This window comes from Hesperophylax consimilis, chromosome 20 (genome assembly GCF_061612785.1).
Source record: "Hesperophylax consimilis isolate HC1 chromosome 20, BYU_Hcon_1.0, whole genome shotgun sequence".
NCBI classification, from domain to species: Eukaryota; Metazoa; Arthropoda; class Insecta; order Trichoptera; family Limnephilidae; genus Hesperophylax; species Hesperophylax consimilis.
In genome coordinates this window covers 12,674,924-12,698,026 of record NC_142855.1, presented here as the reverse complement: position 1 = coordinate 12,698,026, position 23,103 = coordinate 12,674,924, and the positions used below count along the sequence as shown (strand labels likewise).

The following is a 23,103-nucleotide window of genomic DNA, read 5'->3' as shown; positions in this document are numbered from 1 at the left end:
CTAACCTGAAGTTCCATAATGTTAATTGTAACCCTGAGACATGCTCAAACTGCGAAGATGTAAAATTAGGAAATTATATCAAATACCTACGTGTAACTATTGACTGTCAACTCAAATGGACTTATCACATAGAAAAAACTGTCAATAAACTGAGGCACCTAATTTACATATTCAAACGCATGAGCAATATCGTTAACATAAGAACTATGAGGCTTGTTTATGATGCATTGGTACTTTCATCCATTTCCTACGGAATAATCGCCTGGGGAGGAACATTCAATAACCATGTGAAACCTCTAGAAATTATTCAGATGTCTATCATTAAGATAATGCACCAGAAGACCAAGACATATCCCACCGATAAATTGTTTAAGGAAACTGACATTATGGAACTAAGGCAGATCTACTGTGTCCAATGTCTTAAATTTGTATACACTCGTCCTTATAATTTCTGTAAAAATCCAAATCGTTCTAGCCAGAGACACAACATATACATGTACACAGTGCCTCACTGCAAAACTAGGCTAGCCCAAAGACACATTAACTATATTGGCCCAAAATTGTTTAATTTCTTGCCGAGTTCCATTAAGATGTGCCAAAACCTAAACTCGTATAAAATAAATGTCAAAAGCTGGGTAAAAAAGTATCTGGAAGTGAGAGAATTTTTTCTATAAGTTATACGAATATGATACCTATATATGATAATATGTTACCATCTAAATTTAAAAAAAAAGTTTAACTTCTTTTAAACTGTTTTTTTATTAAAATAACCAAATGTACTATATGATTTTTGTTGTTTGTTTTTGGGGTGTTATGCCGTGTTGCGCTAACTCCTTCTTTAGCCGACGTGTCGGACAGCGTTGCAGTGTCCATCATCAGGGCAGATCTGGTAGATCCGAAGATGTTGCAGTGTCCATCATCCCTGATGATGGACACTGCAACGCTGTCCGAAACGTCGGCTAAAGAAGGAGTTAGCGCAACACGGCATAACACCCCAAAAACAAACAACAAAAATGCTTTTGGCCGTGAGAATTTAAAAACTTACCTACTAAATGATTTATTTTTTTTCTTTATTCATATCTCTTTTTTCATTCAAACCATAGATAATGTAACCACCACTGTTTTGATTTTCACCTTATAATGCCCACGCACAGGCTTGGCCTTTGTGGGATTTTTTTGTTACTGGCTTATATTTTGTATAATTATATATGTACCTGTATGTATCAAAAAAATTGACAATAAAAAAAAAAAAAAAAAAAAAAATCTGTTTCGAAGGCTTAAGAGTAAATAGTTTTTCCTTCTCAGTCACTACTTCATGTTTTATCAATGGTTTATTCAACGGTCAATATTTTATTTAATCTATTTTTATTGAATACAAAAAGCTTAGCGACAATATTACAAGATAATATTAGCGATTCCAAACGAAAATTTGAAAACGAAACCCTAGCCGGCACTGGGAAAAGGTCCTGGGTACGAGTCCTGGATGTGACCGTATCTTTTTCTGATTTTTCCATTCCCAATTTTCGTTTACGAATTGCTAATATTGTCTTCAATAATTAAATATTACAAATTGTGGTTTTACTCATTAAGTTATTCCAATAAATACAAAAAATTGGCTAAAGTGCTCTCTCGGAGAAGGGGGCCGTCATTGGATATGTTACGCTGTTAGTCATGGAAAATTAATTTACATATTGTTATCTTATGATTTAAGATTTTCACGGCAAAAAGTATTTTTGTTATTTGTTTTTGGGGTGTTGCTAACTCCTTCTATAGCCAACGTTTCGGACAGCATTCCAGTGTCCATCATCAGGGCAGATGTGTTATGGCCTAACACATCCGCCCTTATGATGAACACTGCAATGCTGTCCAAAACGTTGGCTAAAGAAGGAGTTAGCGCAACACGCCATAACACCCCAAAATCAAAAATATTGTTATCTTGTTTTTCCAGGTATCATTAATAAAGAGACTGTTACCATCAAGGAAGAACTAGTACCACAAGAAAAATATGGAGAAGGAATTCCTTGTACGGCAATAGAGTTCCACCTCCTGGATGTTAAAAAGGAAAGCTTAGAGTACTCTGAAAGTATTTCTCAGACAGCAGGTAAAACATATTTAGATTTGTTATAGTGAAGAATTTTGTGGAATTCATCTTATTATTTGCCTACGTATAGAAACAAAAGATAACACAAGAATTTGGAATTTTATCTTGATCGATTATCATTTTGACCCACCCATTTCGTGCAATGTTAGTTTTAACTTTTTTATGAATTCATTGTACTTAAACTCTGATCTGTAATCTTTTTCAGACTTTTCGACTGATCTAATGGTGCAATCAGGGGGGAAAAGACTTCCTTGTCCCCAATGTAGCTACTCCTGCTCACGCAAGTCCACTTTAAAAGTTCACTTGCGCACCCATTCTAGAGAAAAACCTTTTTCATGTTCCGACTGCAACTATTCATGTTCTCAAAAGGGAAATTTAAATATACACATGCGAATTCACAGTGGACAAAAACCTGTTAAATGTCCCGACTGCATCTTTTCCTGTATTACTAAGGAACATTTGGCGAGACACATGCTGGCTCACAGTGGAGAAAAACCTTTTTCATGTTCCGACTGCAACTATTCTAGTTTACGAAAGAGCGATTTGAAGATACACTTGCTGACTCATAATAGACAAAAACCTTTTTCTTGTTCCGACTGCAACTTTTCATGTATTACAAAAAGATATTTGACGAAACACAGAATGATTCACAGTACAGAAAAACCTTTTTCATGTCCTAACTGCAAATATTCTTGTAAAACAAAGGAATATTTGACAAGACACATGAGGATTCACAGTGGACCAAAACCTTTTTCATGTCTTGACTGTAACTATTCTTGTTCTCAAAAGGAACGTTTGATGTTACACGTGCGTACTCACAGTGGAGAAAAACCTTTTTCATGTTCCGACTGTCAATATTCATGTATTTCAAAGGGACAATTGATGAGACACTTTCTGACGCACACTGGAGAAAAAACTTTTACGTGTCCCGACTGCAACTTTTCAACTATTACAAAAGGAAACCTTAAATGTCACTTGCTGATACATAGTGGAGAAAAACCTTATTCATGTCCCGACTGTAATTTTACATCTATTACAAAGGGAAATTTAAAAAGTCACTTGATGACTCATAGTAGAGAAAAACCTTTTTCTTGTCCTGACTGCAACTATTCATCTTTAACTAAGGGTAATTTGACGAGACACATGCTGACTCACAGCGGAAAAAAACCGTTTTCTTGCCTGGACTGCATCTATAAATGTTCACAAAAGGGAGATTTGAAGAAACACATGTTGACTCACAGTGGAGAAAAACCGTTTTCATGTCCTGACTGCATCTATACGTGTTCTCGAAAGGGAGATTTGAAAAAACACATGCGGACTCATAGTGGAGAAAACCCTATTCATGTCCCGACTGCATCAATTAATGTTCTCAAAAAGGACATTTGAAGACACACATCCGGACTCACAGAGGTGAAAAACCTTTTTGATGTTCCGATCGCAGTTTTTTAAGTTCTTAAAAGTGAAATTTTAAATATTACTTTTCAACCCACAGTGAAGCAAATGCATTTTACCTTCCGAGTGTACCTTTTCATGTTTTATAAACAGATGTCTTAACATTCATGAAGATGTATAAAATACATGTATGCATACGTGTAGTTTAATATATTTATTCGTCAGTTTATTTTTGCAATAATTCTTTACAATTGATGAAAATGTGTGTTCATGGTAGTATTCCCTTAATTATTGTATGTATTCAACTCATAACAGCATGTACATACTGCCTTCCTAAACACGAGAAAATCCCAATTAGGCAACGAAATTATAATTAGGGAGGTATTAATTATAATTACTGTTAGTTTTATTATTAATTACTATTAATATTAGGACCTTGATACACTTAGTTCTAGTAAGGTTGATTTTTATGAGAAAAAAAATGATTAACGTTTAGTGAGATAAATTAATTAATTTTCCATCAAGGAAAAATATATTTACCTACCCTTTATACTTATTCACTGTTCACGTAAAGACATTAAAACGCCCCACGTTGGGCGCCAATAATGTTACCGTGGGATTAAGTGGCAACAAATAAAAGTAAGGATGGGTTTATTATCTAGAAATAAAAAAAAATATTTAAGAATACTTAAAATGTACCAGAAAAAAAAGACATAATAAAAAAGAAATTTATTAGCATCCTATATAATCTGTCTGGCAAAGGGCTTTCATAGGTAAAATGAAGGTGTGATACCAGTTCGTTCTTGATACGAAGTAGTAGATTCCGGTTCTTCACAGCAACTCGCAGTTTATAATTTATCCAAAAAATAATCTTGTAGTCCAATGCAAAACAGCCTCACGCTGCTGGTCTCCAAAAGGGTCCCTCTTAACCAATGAGGGTCGGCAGATGTCATCCGATTCCATAAATCCAATAGTCAATGCTCCATATGCAAAGCTGATGCTCAAAAAAATTGGCGAATGTGTTCGTCGAACCTCAGCCAAGAGGAAATGCCCGCTGCTCTGGGCTGGTGATCAAAGAATGGCCACTGCCATAATTCAACGATTGATAACTCCACCCTCTTTCCATACGATTGGTTTGGTCATGTTTTAACCTTAGATCTGGCAAATTTTAATATTCTAATACGCATCGGTGACGTCACACCACACCATCGACAAAGGATAGAGGAAAATTAAAAAAAGGCGCAACCATCTGATAGTATTATTACCCTAGCGTCTGGACGATGTAGGCCCTCTGATTGGTCAAATTCAAATGTGTGTTTCGGGTAAATTATGCATAGGGGGTCTGCAGGTAAAAAAATACCACTCTGCCCCTCAATTTTAAGCAACCATATTGTTCATTTCGGTTTGCAGGCGACCGGATCCAAAAAAATAAGACATTCAAATTAAGACCCGATTTCATCCTGAAATAGAATCGCCACATTTGATAAGATATTTCTTCAAAAATATCGTTTCTGTCCATATAATTTTTGGATAATATCGAAGAAAATATGTTTTAGAAAGTTCATAATCCATTGGATTAATTACATTAAAATGAAAATTATCCACAATTACGTGATTATGTTTGACGTTTATAAAAAATCACGCGTTCCTTCAATATGACCGATACGCACGGCGGTAATAGATGGCCAACAGAGCGCACCTCTGGCGGTATAAGAACGAACCAAATGACTAGCGCGAATATGTAAATATGCAACAATACACACAGTTATGCAAAATTACTTGCCCATTAACAAGCGTTTAATAAGAAGATTTCTTCTGGAAGCTTATCACTTTACAATGGCATTTTTCATTATAATTTATAATTTTTTTTTGCTTTTTAATTATATCTGATTTTATATTGACATGTTTCCGAATTTCTAAAATTTCAAATTATTTATTTGCGATACTTTAATCCTGAGTGAAGTATTTTAAGACCTGAATTTTTATCAAAAGTGTGATCATTATTTAAAAGATGATTTGCAAACTCAGATTCACTATTTCCATTTAGAGCCCTGAGATGTTTTTTTAGTTCTGATTTCAAAGTTTGTAAAATAAATTACAATCATCCCAATTGAGTTTATAACCTCCTGATTTTTTTTGTTTAATTTTCGCTATCTTTATTATTAAGAATATATTTCTTCATTTTGTTATTAGTGTAAGACGCCGGTTGAATAGTACCAGGAATGTTTTTATATATAATTTTAAAATTATCGTTATCCACAACCGGAATTCTACGCCATTGTTTATTTCTATCCTCAGAAATTGGGTAAAAATACCGTTTGAAGAGAATATGTTTAATTTTTTTTATTTAGTATTTCACTATCAATTTATTAGAATAACTGTTATTAAATGCTATTTGTCTTATGAATATATTGTTTCATGGTTATATGCTATTTGTTTTTTCAGGTCTTAAAATACTTCACACAGGATATAAAGCATCGCAAATAAATAATTTAGTAATTTTAAAAATTAGAAAACATGTTAATATAAAAGCAGATATACTATAAGACGATACAGTTTTACTCTTCAAATCTAAGGATTGGAATAATGTATATAAAATAGCGAATTTGGGAATCTGGGAAAGTGAAAACATGGCTAGACTCAAACATACTTACACTTAACATATCAAAGACAAAATTCACAACATACAGTATAAATAGCACGGCACAGCCAAAAAAACACAAACAACATAAAAATACACTAATGTTTAAACACCAACATCTGCGATTGCCCTCCTCTAGAAAAAAAACAGAACAAATAAAGTATCTAGGAATCGTAATTGACCAAAACCTTAGATGGATACCTCACATCAAATAAATCACAAATAAACTTCTCAAAACAAAACACATTTTCCTAAACATAAGAAACATATATAAAATAAAACAATTGAAAACAATATATTTTGCACTTTGCCAATCAATAATAGAATATGGAATTATTGCTTCGGGAGGAGCAACAAACTTGGCTATCAATTACTTAGAAACCGCACAGAAAACGATCTTAAAGGTAATACTAAAAAAACATAGACTGACTGATACAGACCAAATATTCAACAGCTGTGACGTACTAGATATACGCCAATTATACCTTAAAACACTACTAAACTGCATTTTTAAGAAAAATAAATAAATTTCAACATACACAAATTAATACTAACAAACCAGTTAGACAAGCGTACAAAGAAAACATAAAAACTCCGACAGTAAATTCAAGCTTTGGAAAAAGACACTACCAATACCATGCTATAAAAGCATTCAACAGAGTAAAACTTGAAATTAAAATTGAGGAAAATAAAAATAAATTCACACACATAATTACAAAATGGATTAAAGAACAAAAAAGACAATATTACCAAAATGTCATTGCATAAAATAAAAATAAAATCTACACGTAACACACAAAACCAATATAAACACACATCACTCACAAACACACAAGATTATATTTTAAATGTATTATTTTCTCTTTAATTGTATTATGTAGATTATATTTTTCATATTATAAAATGAAGCAGACAGAAAAGGGGGATATTTTTCTTTTGCGCGTAAAAGCCACTACTTTGGTTTTAGACGTAGCTAAATTCATCCCATTAGTCAACAACCAAACTTTAATATTATGTAAAGCCAAATTCAATTCCTTCGCAGCGCGCGACAGATTTTTGTGTGATAAATATATAAGGAAATCATCAGCGAAATAAATTCGCTTGATAGATGAAGGAATTACACTGTCTAAATCAATTATATATATATTAAATAATAATGGACTGATTACGGACCCCTGAGGTAACCCCTTCCATAGTTTGCGATTTATCGTTTTTGAGGAAAAGTGGATAATAATGGATCTGTCTGTTAGTAAATTAATAATAAATTGAACTAGTTTTAAGGGAATTTTTATTTTAATTAATTTTCCTTTCAAAATGTTAATTAATACATCGTCGTAAGCTGACGAAAGATCAAGAAATGTGGCCAGAGTGCAAGAATTAAGCGACTGAGATATTCGGATGTCTGTTGTTAACACACTTAAATTATCTATGGTTGATTTCTTTTTCCGGAAGCCATATTGATTAGGACAGATAATTCGGGTGCGCCTGTTCTCACATTGCCGGAGGATTGGGGGCGGAGCTACGAAATCCGAACTTCACTTCATATCTGCCCGGCAAATTTAAACCTGTGACAATGAGAACTTGGCTTTCTTGGTTGGTTGTTATTTCTCCATAAGACTGCATAACAATTACATCGAAGAAGGCACTTTGTCATAAAAATACAAGTAGTGCATTCAAGTTTAAATGATCTTAAGAGTTACTAGTGAAGTAGGCCTATCGTAAAGGAATATCAGGATAGGTCACGGATTAAACACAAATTTCTTCTACTTTGTGATTTTATTCGGAAAACCTAGAATATATAAGATTAAATAACAATTGTGAGGTCAGGCTTCTGGCAGAAAGCTTAAATAATACAAACATAACCTTCAAATATCAATACAAACTACCAGAGCTAGGTAAGTTGGAGGTTAGTAATAAAAAGTACAATAACCTATCCTAGTAATGGTTTCGTAACCAGGAAGTAGAAGGTTAGGTTAGGTTAGGTTAGGTTAGGTTAAAAAAAAATGGAATACAAATTAGTTTATGTTGGCCAAAAGGGCAGGGCTAGACGCTGCACGCTCTGTGATTGTAGTAGGGTAGGGCTACATACCTTTTCTACCATAACTGGTTCTGGTTGAGAGTGAAAACCCTGAAGCCTTCAAGTCAGTATTGAATGCAGCGTATTTCTCCTGGCTGTCGAAGTATCCAGAATAATACTTATCTTCGTCCGTAGGGTTGATTATGTCTTGTAAATGTTTACTAATAACGACCTCCATGTTTCGTTTCTTTCAACTCAAAATCTCCCTCATACTTGAGAGATTTTTGAACGTCAAACCACAGTCAAACTTCAAGACTTCAAACAAATTATTCAAAATCAAGTTGATTGTTGCCAGCCTTCGTGTACACTCGGCAAACTTCGTAGTTCCGAGCCGCTTTGAGCCTTCGTGTTCACTCGGCAAACTTCGTAGCTCCGCCCCCAATCCTCCGGCAATGTGAGAACAGGCGCACCCAGATAATTCTGTGATTTTCGACAAACCATTCCAATCTGTTCTTTATCAAGTGTTCTGCTACTTTCATTAAACACGACGAAAGAGCAATAGGACGATAGGATGAGATTTCAGATGGATTTTTGCCAGGTTTTAAAATCGGAAGGATTTTTTGAACTTTCCAGACTTCCGGAATAAATCCAGTTTCGAACATGTAATTAATTAGGGATAAAAAATATTCAACCGACATGTCTGAGAATGCTTTAATGAAACTATATAAGATTCCATCAGGGCCAGGAGAAGAGTCTGGAAGGGAATTGATTACTCGATTTAATTCACTTACTGAGAAAGGAGAGTCCAGCCAGCTAGAGTGAGATGGATAAGAAATAAAGGAAGGCATTTCCTCACATCTGGCAACTGACGGAGGAGCTATCTTATCAGCAAAACCTATAATAATTTCTTCTGGAATATGTTTAGAACGCTGCGGAGTATATGACGAACCGATTTTTTTTAAATTGGACCATACGGATGACTGGGGAGATTCAGGAGACAAACGTTCACAGAATTTTCGCCATCCAGACCGTTTTTTGTTTTTCAAAACGCGTTTCGCTTCTGCCTGGGCGCGTTTCACAGAAAGGTAATTTTCGAAAGACATACATTTACGGAAAATGGAAATTGCTTCTCTTCTGGATTTAACGACACTAGTGCATTCTTCATCCCACCATGGAGTGGAATGTTTTATCTTAATGTTAACATTACGTTTTTTAAGTGTTTTTTCTGCAGCTTTTATTATCACGTTAGGAAATAATTCACATTGTAAACTAGTGTTGACAAGGGAAGACTTAGATGCTTGAACAATGGAGTCTAATTCTGAAGAAAAATTTCTCCAATTCGCGTCTTTCGTTTTAAATTTAAAACTATTGTTTATCGAAAAGGAATGCGTGGAAGATAGATGGTGGAAGGTAATTATTATAGGAAAATGGTCACTGGAAAGGGGATCTTTAAGAATGTTCCAAGAACATATGGGAATCACCGAAGATGAGCAAAGAGATAAATCGACTGCACTTTTCCGATGTTGAGGGGCAGTGAAACGAGTTGGAGATCCGTCATTTAGTATACATAAATTATAGGTATCCATAAAATCTAATAGATTATGGCCAGAACGGTTTGTTAACTCACTGCCCCAAGAAGGAGAATGAGCATTGAAGTCCCCAAGTATCATATACGGGGGACGAATCTGGGATATAAATGTTGACCATTCGTTTTCAACAAAAATTGTAGAGGGAGGGATATATATTGATAGTAATGTAATATCAGATATAACAGCAGCTACTATCTGAAAATTATTGGAGAGAGTGTGGAAAATAATTTGTTTAAAAGGGATAGAATTATGTATAATAAGAGCAGTGCCACCTTTGCCATCCAGTCTATCATGTCTTAGACAATGATATCCAGGAATCTTAAATTGGTATGAGGGTTTTAACCACGTTTCGGAGATGGCAGCAACTGAAATATTATGTTCATCAAGTAACTGTACAAGATCAATTTTGTTGGCGAATAGACTTCTACTATTCCATTGAAGTATTTTGCTCAGTTGCGGATAAATCGGGAAGGCTAGAGAGTAAAGATTTCATATAATCGGCAGCGTTGGACGGTACTTTATTGTTATTTGAAAGGATCGTAATTAATAGGGTAATTAAAGTTTGAATAAAAGAAGAATTTTCAATCGTGACTTTAGGGAAGATATCGGAAGTGGAACAGTTTTTTAAGGCAGTCCCATTGGGAGCCTGGGATTTATTATTCCCATTCGGGTTAAGTAAAAGTTCATTATGTAGTTTTTTATCGAAAGAAGGAATACATTTTGGATTAGATTTTATCGGTTTGAAAATTGTTTCTTTGTGGGAAGAAGATAGAGGGGATTTAGGGGAAGAAAAATGAAAGAGAGAAGCGTTAGACATTATCTCTGCAAAAGATTTTTTTGCAGGAGGGAATAATTTAGAAGCCTGAAAGTAGGAAATATTGTCTGCAGCCATTGACTGTTTGATATTTCTCTGTCTAGATAACTCTGGACAGGCCACACTAACAGCAGTATGGTTGCCCTTACAATCAATACAAATAGGGTTATTCGTTGTATTTTGACACTGTTGATTTTCCAGTGACGGGATGGTAATGTTTGACCTTCGAAAGTAATAACAACGGATTGGGAAGGTTTCCATATAGTGGTGCCGGTGGAGGTATCCTTGAAATTCAAACGACGTGCTTTTAAAACTTTTGGAGTTAATTGAGAGTCATTAAGAGCGACTACTATTTCTGTTTCTGATAGATCGGTTGGGATACCTCTTACTCTGCCCATTCTGGTTAAATTGAAAGAAGGTATGAAAGATTTAAATTTATTATTTGAAAGAGAACCTATTTTTTTAACAAAATCATTAGCTAATGTGGCTGATTTAAATTCTATGGGTAGTTTGTATCGACCTTCCGGTTTTATTGATCCATTTATAATACCGAGGTTATTGAGTTTTGAGCTAAAAATAAATTTACCAAAATCCAGGGGATGAATTATTTTCCCCTGTTCAGCCCTTTGGACATTGACAATAAAAGGAGCTGAAGATGAAATAGAATTCATAAGCTCAATGGCTTTTGCTTCTGGAGGAATGGTATCGTTATAACTTCCATGAGAGATTGGGGCTTCGTTTGATTGTGAAAGAGATTTAATTTTAGGAGGTACATTAAGGCAAAGCGGAGGACGTCGTTTTCGGGAAGGAATGGTTACAGAAGTCTGGGTATCATCAGTATCGTAGTCGTCTACAATATTAGAAATGAGCTCAGGGTCCGGAGGTCGATTGTCATCTTCCTCCATTTCAACAAATTAAAAAAAAAAAAACAATAATTATTATTTAAGAAATAATAAATGATAGAAATAATACACGCAACTGCGTCGCAAACCAATAACAGAAACAAAAATAATTAATACGAAAAGGTAACAATAATTAAATCTTATCTGTACGCCGCCGCCGTCAGTAAGCCGTCAAACACAGAGCACTGGTAAACACGACTGCACACTTCCGAGGTTCGGAGACTCCAGTTGTGTACTGTCTGCATTACCTAAGGGCCCTGTTCTGAGAGGGTAACTTGACTCTGGCTTGGATGGAGTCCCCGTGCCTGAACTGGTCATGGGACCTTTATGGGATGGTCCAATAATAGCTGTTTTATATTATATTTTCTCTCAACTCCGTACAACAAAGTACGGCCACCGTCCATCAAGAAAGTGTAGAAATTATAAATTTATCCTACTAGAGTAGTTCCTCCTGATAATATAGTTCTTCTTTGCATTACCTGACTTTCGATTCTTGTTATTTGTAAGTATTTAGTCATCTCTAGATAGTATAAAATAGAGTCCTATCCGCGTCTGTCTGTTTGTGCGCTTAGTTCGTCTAAACTACGCAACGGATATTGATAAAGTTTTCACTTTCATTTAGGGAATTTCTTCCTTTTCTTTCTTAGGTTTTAGAGATTTAGATTAGCAAGGATTAAGAGGGTTCTTGATATGTGCCGTAGCCTCGCCCTTAAAGGCGGTGGTTAGGTCCTCGATTCTGCACCACTTGAGGTAGTTTTATTTTTATCAATGAATTTTATGCATTTGTTTATTTTTCTCTTGTTTCTGGCTTATTTTTCCAGAGTTTTATTTCTTTCGTTAATTTGTTTACCTTCATCCATCATTGATCGTAAAGGCTTTTATTGACAATACAGAATACACCAACACTTACACAATACAGAAAAAAAAGGTTTCAGTCTGGATCAAAACAAAAGGTGCACAAATTGAAAAATAATTTATTAACATTAAAAAAGTCAAAAAAATTTATAGTACATAATATATAATAAAAAAAATACACATAAGTACAAACACATAATAAAAAAAGCTTTTCCACGCAGTATCTACCCATCATCCCCACCTTACTTAATGCGGTATTGTTGTCTAGAAAGAAAAAGTTTTGGAAATGAGTGTATTATTATTAACAAAACCCCTCAACTACCAATTTATATATATTTAAATTGGTAGTTAAGGGGTTAACACCAGCTGTTTATTGTATTTTAAAATGTGCCGAAGGGTTGGGCCGGCTACAGAAGTTTTTAATAGAAAAAATGTTAAAAAAAATTGAAATGTTCAGATCGTACAAAACCATGAGTTTTCTATGTGATGCAGATCTCCCAGTTTGCCGCTTGTACTACAAGTCTCTAAACACCGTGTATACAAGTCGTGGTCGTCGGCATGGTGGGGCAGAGAGAGGGCAAGGAGGGGGGGACAGGGAAACAAAAATAAATTTAAAAATTGTCTAAAACAAGGTCCTAGACAACAACACCGCTTTCAGGCCACACAATACCCTCTATCCAGGGGATGTAGGTAGATATCCTCGTGTTGCTGTGTGTACAGGGTGAAGTATTATTATACCAGGATGCCAACCCCACCAACAGGTGTGTGCAGCCCACCCTGTTACCCAGGCTGTTGGGTACCGTCAGCGGGGAGCCGTAGTACCAGTACTGAGAACAAATAAAGCAATAGGTGAACACACTCCAAATGGCAGATTATTAATTAATTAATCAGTCGTAGGTAGTCAGTGTTTACATTTATGGTAAATGGAAATGGTAAACCTAACCTAACTAAATCTAACCTAATTAAACCTAACCTAACCTAACCTAACCAAACCTATCTAACTAAACCTAACCTAACCTAATCTAACCTAACCTAACCTAACCTAACCTAATCTAACCTAACATAACCTAACCTAACCTAACCTAACCTAACCTAACTAAACATAACCTAACCTAACCTAATCTAACTAAACCTAACCTAACCTAATCTAATCTAACCTAACCTAACCTAACCTAACCTAACCTAACCTAACCTAACCCTAGTAGTTCTGTGAACCAAAGACCTTACGTCCAAAAAGTATGTTTCCATTTTTCTCTTATTAAATAAAAACCAAAATTTCCTGATAACTTCCTTAAATGAAAACTTAAGATTTGTTAAGTACAATCACTACTATCATAGAGCAACTTTACGATTTGAATGATGGCCTTCCACCAGGGTGATACTGAGAGTATCTACAATTCCGGAACGTGCTGGAAATGTAATAAAGATAAATAATTTCACTAAAATTATCCGTGAAATAAAAATAACAATTAATTTTTAACTTATTTACGCACGTCACTGAATAGATAATAAGTACTCGAAATTCCTTCCATGCAGATTTAAATAGAACTGACCAACTAACACCACTGACTTGGTTTATTTTGGTTCAAGCCCATTTAGCACGAGCTCTGTCTCAACCTGGTATATGATAATGAATGCAGCAAAGAATGGTCAGAATGGTTTATTCTATGACGCACACCAATAATGAATGTCGGCTATCTTCCTTCCTAGGACTAAACCTGCTGTATGAAGAGCTATATGCTTAAACCTGGGACGGCTTCGCTGGCCAGAACACCTGTCAGGACAGCCCTTGGCACCAGCACCAGGAACTAGAGGGAAACAGCAGGAACAGAACACCAGTGTAGCGGTTATGTCACCGCTCCTAGAGTCATCAAAATCATAACCAGACGGCATGTGTTAAAACAGCCGAGACAGCAATTATTCTTTCGAGACTTCAATAATAATATCGGTACCATCATACGTAGACTGCTGACTTGCATATAGGGTGATGCAAACGCCCAGACAGTAAATCGAGTCAGCGGTCCCGCGAGTTCGAAGTCCAGACGCTACTTCCACCCGTGGCAGACGAGAACAAAGAAGTCGGCAGCTATATAAGCGGTGGAGGACTTGAGTACATCAGTCAGTCATCATCGGTCTTCATACCACATCACTCCAGTCAACAAGTTCCACGCGACATCATCCTACCCGAGATCTCCGACTCAGCGTAATGGAGGAATCGGCCACCATGGCCGGTTCCCCCCACGTCACGCTTCGATCCTTCTTCACCTCAAGTCAGTCAGTAGTCAGTAGTCAGCCAGTCATCAATCTGCCGCCAACAATTTACTAATCTCACGAGTGACAACTGGGGGGCCCTGCGCCCCTCCGCAAAGGACACATACCCGGCTTCGCCTGTACCATCATGGACTCTACCGGGATATCAATATAGCGCCTTGTCCGGATCGTCGTCCCTGGCAAGCGCTACTCGGATTACAAGCGCCCTGGTCCCAGCGTCTCTGACCAGCGCTTCTTCCACGCATCATGACCACCACGAGGACACGCAGCATCCTCACTGGTCACACCGCGCCCGTTCAACTGCCTACAAGGTCCACTGCACCTTTGGCCGTCTCGTCAGCACTGGAGTGCCTGAAGACCTACGTTCTTCGCCAGTGCCTGACCTTCATCGAGTCCCGGTCACCAGCGCCCGGCGTCGACTCACTGACCCGCGCTTGACCACCACATCATCGCAGCAACCGGAGTATTCAACATCTGTCCTACATCATCTCCTCGTCACGGCAACTGACTCAATAAATGTATTATCCTGACTCTTAATAAACACTACAACAACAACATCCATATACATTGTCTCACTACCAATTCCCATATTCCTTTCCATTTCCTGTAGATGGACTAGACTTCTTGGAGACTAACCGATGGCGCCAAGGATGTATACTATATGCTTAAACCTGGGACGGCTTCGCTGGCCAGAACACCTGTCAGGACAGCCCTTGGCACCAGCACCAGGAACTAGAGGGAAACAGCAGGAACAGAACACCAGTGTTTCCTGTAGATGGACTAGACTCCTTGGAGACTAACCGATGGCGCCAAGGATGTATACTATATGCTTAAACCTGGGACGGTTTCGCTGGCTAGAACAACTGTCAGGACAGCCCTTGGCACCAGCACCAGGAACTAGAGGGAAACAGCAGGAACAGAACACCAGTGTTTCCTGTAGATGGACTAGACTCCTTGGAGACTAACCGATGGCGCCAAGGATGTATACTATATGCTTAAACCTGGGACGGTTTCGCTGGCTAGAACAACTGTCAGGACAGCCCTTGGCACCAGCACCAGGAACTAGAGGGAAACAGCAGGAACAGAACACCAGTGTTTCCTGTAGATGGACTAGACTCCTTGGAGACTAACGGAGGATATATACTATATATGTATCTTGTCTTTTACAGACCTGCATGGAACTAGAATGTCGCTAGATGTTTCTGATGTGAGCTCCTGCTAACTAAGTGTGGATGTGTAGTTTTATATGGACTAGCGCCCTATACCCGTTTTACCGGTATCTTACCGGGAAGTGCTTTAAAAGTGTTCATCTCTTTATTTTTACACTATGGATGTCATTGTGATTGACTCGGACCATTTCAAAATGAACTCGCCAATTGTTTTATTTCAATTCGAGATTCAAAATTTACCAAACAGATTCTTGGAGGAATTCAGAAATTTATAAATATGGACTCGCCAAAGTGTTTCAATTTTTGATAATGTGAAAAAAGTTACCCAAATAATAATCCACGGGAGGAATTAATTAATAGTGGGAACATGATAAAGGAAATAGTTTCTCCTTATTATTAGATACATTCTGATAGAAGTGAGTAATCAGAAGAAGAATAGGGGTGGGTTGTTTCGCGGAATTTTAACAATTCATCAATTTTCAAAAAATGATTTTCAAGTTCTGTGTAGGTTCTATTCAAGTTCTATTATTCTATAATAACTGGCCAGAGGCTTCACATAACTGAGAACAGAACTTGGATAAAACCTTAACAGAACTTGAAAATCAGCTTTGAAATTTGATGAATTGTTCAAATTCTATGAAACAACCCGTCCTAAGTGATTGAATCTTGCAATACATAATTTAAACATTATTGAGAAGTTAAAACTAATTTTTATATGTAAAATGATTATGTGTTATGTTTATTAAATTAAAGAAAAATGGTAGACCTGTAGACAAGCTGTCATGGGGCAGGCAGCGGGACTACTCTTTGTTATTTATAAAATTCTTGTTAAATCAATGCTTTATTATCCTAATATTAAATAATAAGTACATCAGTATTATAATGAGCTTGGTTTACAATACATCCCAGCTTTACATACGTCACATCCCCCAGTTGTGTTGACTGGGCGGCTGCAAATCTCCAGGTCATGTTTTGCGCCGGCAGGGTGCCAAGAGCTGTCAGCGGGGAATGCTCTAGAGCACTCCTCCTGAGATACTCTCTGCATTGTCGTCTGAAATGTTGAAAAACGTACCAATTAATTGTTTTATCCAATGAGAACAATCCGTATAGTATTACAATGTGAAGTGAGGTTTTGAAGAAATGTGTTTTTTAATGTAAATACTGCACAAGTGTTACAACTGCTCCCAACCGTCTAGAACCAGTGGGACTATGACATCCTCAATTGTGTAAAAGGGGAGGAAAAGGAGATGGGAAAGAGGAAGGTGGGGAAGTACCTGACTAATTAGATTTGGTCACCAAACATGACTAGAGCCATTTCAAGATACATTCGATCCGAATGAGATCTTTCACCAGGGCGATACTGAGAGTATCTTCGACTCTGGAACGTGTCACAAATATATATGTAAATTACGTTTAATAAATTTATTGTGAATTTTACCACTAGGATTTGAACCAGATACAAAGTGTGTGCTTTTATTGACATTTTATGTGAATAAAATTAAATATTATTTAGTATATTTGCTCTTCTTCAGAGTGGTAGAAATAGGAGAATATAAGACGCACAAGTGGATGATAGAAGAGGTCTGGGACTCCCAAGGTAGACATGGCAAGTACTTGAGTCATCTCAAGAATCAGATTAACAGAACCTATGGATGAATGTGCATGAAACTCTTTTTTTTTTTTCAACACATATTAAAGTAATTTTAAATAAATTCTTAAAAATCCCAAGTGCTGACACTATTATTATAATAATTTATTATTTGACGGTATAACAACAGTGGAATTTGGACTAGAGGCGAACGCATTAGCGCCGAGTTTCGAAGAACGACAGTTCTAACCCCATTAACTCCAAATAAATAATTATCGTTTTTTTTTATTTTTTTTTTTTTTCATAAATATTAATAAATATAAAAATAAATATACAAGTGAAAAAAAAACAGGACATTAAAATAAATACAATACAAGTCTTAGTGACATGTAAACATTAAAATAAACTTTAAATGGCAGATCCCCCGTGTACCCCCCCAGGGGCTAAAGATCCTTTTAAAAAATCGGGAACCACGCCGAGGTCACCGATAATCCGGAGCAGTAGCAGTCCAGAACTAGTTAAGACCCCAAGACAAACCCGAGCCGAAAGCAGAAAAGTTGTGGATAAACGACAAAAGAAGGAAATTAAGATTAATAAACAAGCGTCAATCCCCACTAACACCAACTCTGCTCTTTCTACCACCACCGCAACAACATTCTCCTCTACTACAAGATCCTCACCAATAACACACGAGTCCAGTCCAGCGCTTCCATCTATCAACGAAGACAAAATTCCTCCTCTCAAAACCAAACCGATTCTGACTTCTGTTGAAATCTCCCAATATACTTCTCTCCAGAAAACAAAACAGTCCGAGACAGCCATGAATATTGTCCAAATTGCCACTCTGGCACTGAAAGCAGCCGAGCCTCTCAAAAATAACATAACCAAAGAAGTCCGCGACACAATAATCTCATCTTTACTGGAGATAATTGAGAAAGGAGCCACACTGGGAAAACAACTTCATGCTCTGGAAGTCGAATTACTTGAAACCAAGGTGCAGAATGCAGAATGTCAACTGAAGATGGAAGAAAGACACTGTAGGGAAATGTCAGCTTTCTGCGCCAACGCTCAAAAAGAACCCGTACTCAGTTACGCCTCGGCAGTAGGGAATCGAGGAGATCGCACCAGACATGCCGTAATAGTGTCGTCATCAGACCAAGAAGCGACGTCAGAATCCATCACCTCAACAATAAAGGATATTATCAAGCCAGCCGACCTCAGAGTGGGTGTCAGTGGTATGTCAAAGGCCAAAAATAACAAGGTCATAATTACCTGCCCTAAAAAGTCAGATGCACAGAAGATCCTAACAGCAATTCCAGGGCTGACCAATGGTAACTTGGTTGCTCATGAGGGCAAACGTCTTAGACCTAATGTTATCTTGAAGGGGATCGAAAAAGAAACACAAGATTCTGACAGCTGCCCAATCATGCAGTGCTATAAATGCATGGGATACGGTCACTCCGCCGCGAGATGTAGTGAATCAAAAGATCGTTGTCTACACTGTGCTGGTGAACACAAATCATCTGACTGCACAAAAAAGGAACGAAAAGAAGAATTCCGTTGCTGGAACTGCTTTAAAATGGCCAAAGGCAAAATTGAGGCACCAAAACACAGATCAAACGATAGGGACTGCCCCTACCGTACCATAATGATGTCACGCACAATGGAGAGAGTTGACTATGGCTAACTCAACTGTAACTACAGCATCCGGGACCCAGGCCAGTATAAATGAATACAAATATGAGGAAATTGAAGACTATAAGCCAATAAAAAATAGCCTTCGAATAATGTATCTTAACGCGAGAGGTATCAAAAATAAAATTGACGAGATTGAAGAAACTTTAAAGAGCATCAAACCCACTGTACACGTACTTGCAATATCCGAAACCTGGTTGGAAGATGGTGAGGAGTGCTTCTTCAACATCGACGGCTACCAAAGCATTTTGCGTCTCGCACCAATGAAAGAGGAGGAGGGGTGATTCTCTACACGCACCATTCACTAAATGCTACAACTATCGAAAAACATTGTAGTGAAAATTCTTTCTTAGGAATTAATATCCGTAATAGAAATTTTAAACCGTTAAATATTTATGTTATATACAGAAAGCCTACCTCAAATATTAACGAATTCTTAATGTATCTTGAATCTATTTTAAATAACTGTAGAAATGATACCCTTATCTTTGGTGATTTCAACATTGACATTCTTCAAAAAAATAATACATCTCTTAAGTACATCAACACGCTAGACTCATACAACTGTTTCATATGTAACACATCCTATCCTACACGAGTAACAGATACCTCTACTTCTCTAATAGACCATATCATCTCAAACAGACAAAATATTTCCTCAACTACTGCAAATATAGATGCCTACCTAAGTGATCATAACATTTTGATATTAGATTACCAAAACAGCTTGAAACATCACACTAATAATAGAATACATTCTTTTTCAAACAACACCAAAACCGATAAAAACATGTTAAAAACATATGTAGAATCCCACAACTTTCCACACGAAACCACCAGTAATGCCAATGAAAACTATAATAATTTTAATGAATACCTACATCAAAACAGCAATAAAATCATCCCAACATAAATCTGAGTTACGCATAGGAGACCAACGGAGGGGTAATACTCCATGGTTTGATGCAAAATTAAATGCACTTATCAAACAGCGCAACAATGCGTTTAAAATCTGGAAAAAAAATCAGCAAAGTGATATATTCACAGCACTGAGAAATAAAACAAGAAATCAAGTTACCAACTATAGAAGATATGCTAAAACCAAATACTACACGACTATATTTAAAGAAAACCTGCGTAATCCGCGACAGACATGGAAAATAATAAATGCAATTCTAACAAATAGCTCGACACCCCAGAAAGTTGAAATTGAATGTCTTCTCATTAAGAATGAAGAAATAACATGCCCAACACAGATAGCTTCAACTTTTAACAACTTCTTTATATCAGTTGGGGAAAACTTAGCAGCCACAATTGCATCATATCCAGATGATTCTATCACTATAAACACGGATCAAAAAGCAATCCAGTCCTTATACATGGCCAAAACAAATAAAACAGAAGTTCTCATTATCATCTCTCAACTAAAGTCTAATGCATCTCCAGGTTTAGATGGAATTACACCAGTGTACCTGAACTTTTGCAAAGATATATTAGCTGACCACCTTGTTTTTCTTATTAATCAATCCCTGAATAGTGGAATCTTCCCAGATCAACTAAAGATAGCAAAAATAATTCCGATTTACAAAGATGATTGCAAAACAAATCCTTCTAATTACCGTCCTATATCCATCCTCTTTGTCGTCTCTAAAGTTTTTGAAAAGGTTATTAAGCTTAGGCTCACTAAATATCTCCTATCAAACAATTTACTCGCATCCCAACAGTATGGATTCAGAAACCAATCTAACACAAAATGTGCTGCCTTCGATTTTGTATACGCCCTCCAAAAGCATAGTGACCAGGGTAAGCATGCTGCAGGCTTATTTATAGATTTAAAAAAGGCTTTCGATACGGTTGACTATGGGATACTACTAAAGAAGCTAGAACACCTAGGCATAGTAGGCACTCCCCTGAAGTTACTGTGTAGCTACCTCTCTAACCGACATTGTCAGACCTTTGTTGGAAAAGGGACAAGCAGCATGGGAACGAAAAAATGTGGCGTGCCTCAGGGCTCCGTACTTGGACCATTACTATTGTTAATATATATAAATGATATTGCTAAATGGGGACTTAAGGGTTCAATACAACTCTATGCAGATGACACAGTGATTCTTTATCACAATAATGATTTAAACGAACTTGAAAAGGAAATGGAAAGGGATGTAGCTTGCGTGGTAAATTGACTGCGATTAAACAAACTTAGCCTAAACATAAAAAAAAAACACATTACATACTGTTTGCAAATAAAAAAATGTAAGTCTTAATATAAGTCTTGATAATAACCGCCTTGAAAGGGCTGATGTTACAAAATATCTTGGCCTTTTCATTGATTCACAACTCACATGGAATCACCAATTTAAACATGTTCTATCCAAAATTTCTCCTATAACTGGTGTTTTATATAGACTTCGCGGGTTACTTCCTCCCTCTCTATTAAAATCGATTTACCATGCTATGATTCACTCACATCTAATATATCTCGCCGGAATCTGGGGATTTGCTACAAAAAAAATGATTTCAGAAGTCCAAGTCGTCCAAAATAGAGCCCTGCGAAATATTTTCAGTTTACCTTGGGACACACATGTCAAAGACATCTACAGAAACACCCAAATACTTCCTTTTAATACCATTCCCACTTTTGAAATAACGAAAACTATATTACAAGTAATTCAACACTCGGCGCATTCCAACACTACACTCTATTACAATTACGACGTACACCAACACAACACAAGAAATCACAACAAACTACATATACCAAAAATCAAATCAACAAAATATGGACTAAGATCCCTAGAATACATAGCTCACACAAAATATAATCAACTACCCAACGAGATCAAATGTGCAAGTCAATGTAAAAAGACCCAAACTAACATGCTCAAACTTCAACTTATTAATGACTATCTGAAATAATAATGTTGTGTATGTCCCATCATATGTCCATTTAATACATACAGCTATATGTTTCATGTAATGCGTATCATTCCCGCAATGAGTTTATTAACTCCTGGGAGTACAATGCTTTATATAATATACTATATTCTGTATTGTATACTTTTAATAAAAAAAAAATAAAAATAAAATAAAATAAATAAAGCAAGGAGTGTGTGTTAAAACAGAGTTGTGTGTGTCGGTCCATCCTCTCTGCCTACCCCTGCGGAGAGACGGCGTGATGGTTAGATATCTATTTAAATAAATATACATTTAGTACCAGCCACAGCTGTCAATCTTATCATTATCACATCATCAGTCATTGTTCATCATGAAGGCAGAGAAATGTGTTCTAACCTTGTGGTCAGGTGTGTTGGGTGTGCCACTCCACGATGTGAGGATGAAGCCACTGTCAGGAAGAGTTGTGCCGGTGTGGAGACAGACTGGGATTATTCTGCTTGTGAATGTTACCCTGAAATGGATATAATTTATTTTTGAAAATCTGTGAATGGTAGTGCGATGCAATAATATTCCTTAACCCTTTAGGTGCGGTATGCCGATATTCCGGCATGACGCATGACGCATAACGCATGATGCATGACACTCGTGAGACCCTGTCACCTGTTATTTGACATAGGAAATAATTGCAATAATTTATTTAAAACAATAACTTTGTTTATAACCACGAATTAACCACGAATTAATTCGTGGTTATAAACAAAGTTATTGTTTTATTTCAATTAATATGTCAAACCACAAAGTGACTGCTTTCTACCAAAATAATAATATATTTCGTGACTTTACTTTTGAATAGATTGTAACATTGTAATAATAATAACAAATGGATTCTAATGTCGGTTGTGACTCTGTCCGTAGCTCTGGTTCAATGAACTCCAGAACGTTGATGGTGATTTATTTTTAGGGTGTTATGCCTTATTGCGCTACCTCTTTCTTTAGCCCACTTTGGACAGCATTACAGTAATTACAAATAAACATGTAATTTCATATTCGATTACACATCTGTCCTGATGATGGACACTGCAATACTGTCCGAAACGTTGTATAAAGAAGGAGGTAGCGCAACATGGCATAATACCCCAAAAATAAATCACTACAATAATTTTGGCTGTGAAAT

General features: G+C 36.6%; 1 protein-coding gene across 1 annotated transcript in view; it reads right to left on the bottom strand.

Annotated features, from left to right (window-relative positions):
- Positions 1–12,412: 12,412 nt before the first annotated feature.
- Positions 12,413–23,103, bottom strand: part of LOC149414110 (serine protease Hayan-like) — a 40,243-nt gene continuing 29,552 nt past the window's right edge. The window contains exons 9-11 of the mRNA XM_089643706.1: positions 22,326–22,440; positions 16,671–16,802; positions 12,413–13,138 (exon numbers count right to left, since the gene is read on the bottom strand). Coding sequence (XP_089499832.1) covers positions 12,947–13,138; positions 16,671–16,802; positions 22,326–22,440 — 439 coding nt within the window. The 3' untranslated portion in view covers positions 12,413–12,946. The remainder of the gene's footprint in view (positions 13,139–16,670; positions 16,803–22,325; positions 22,441–23,103) is intronic.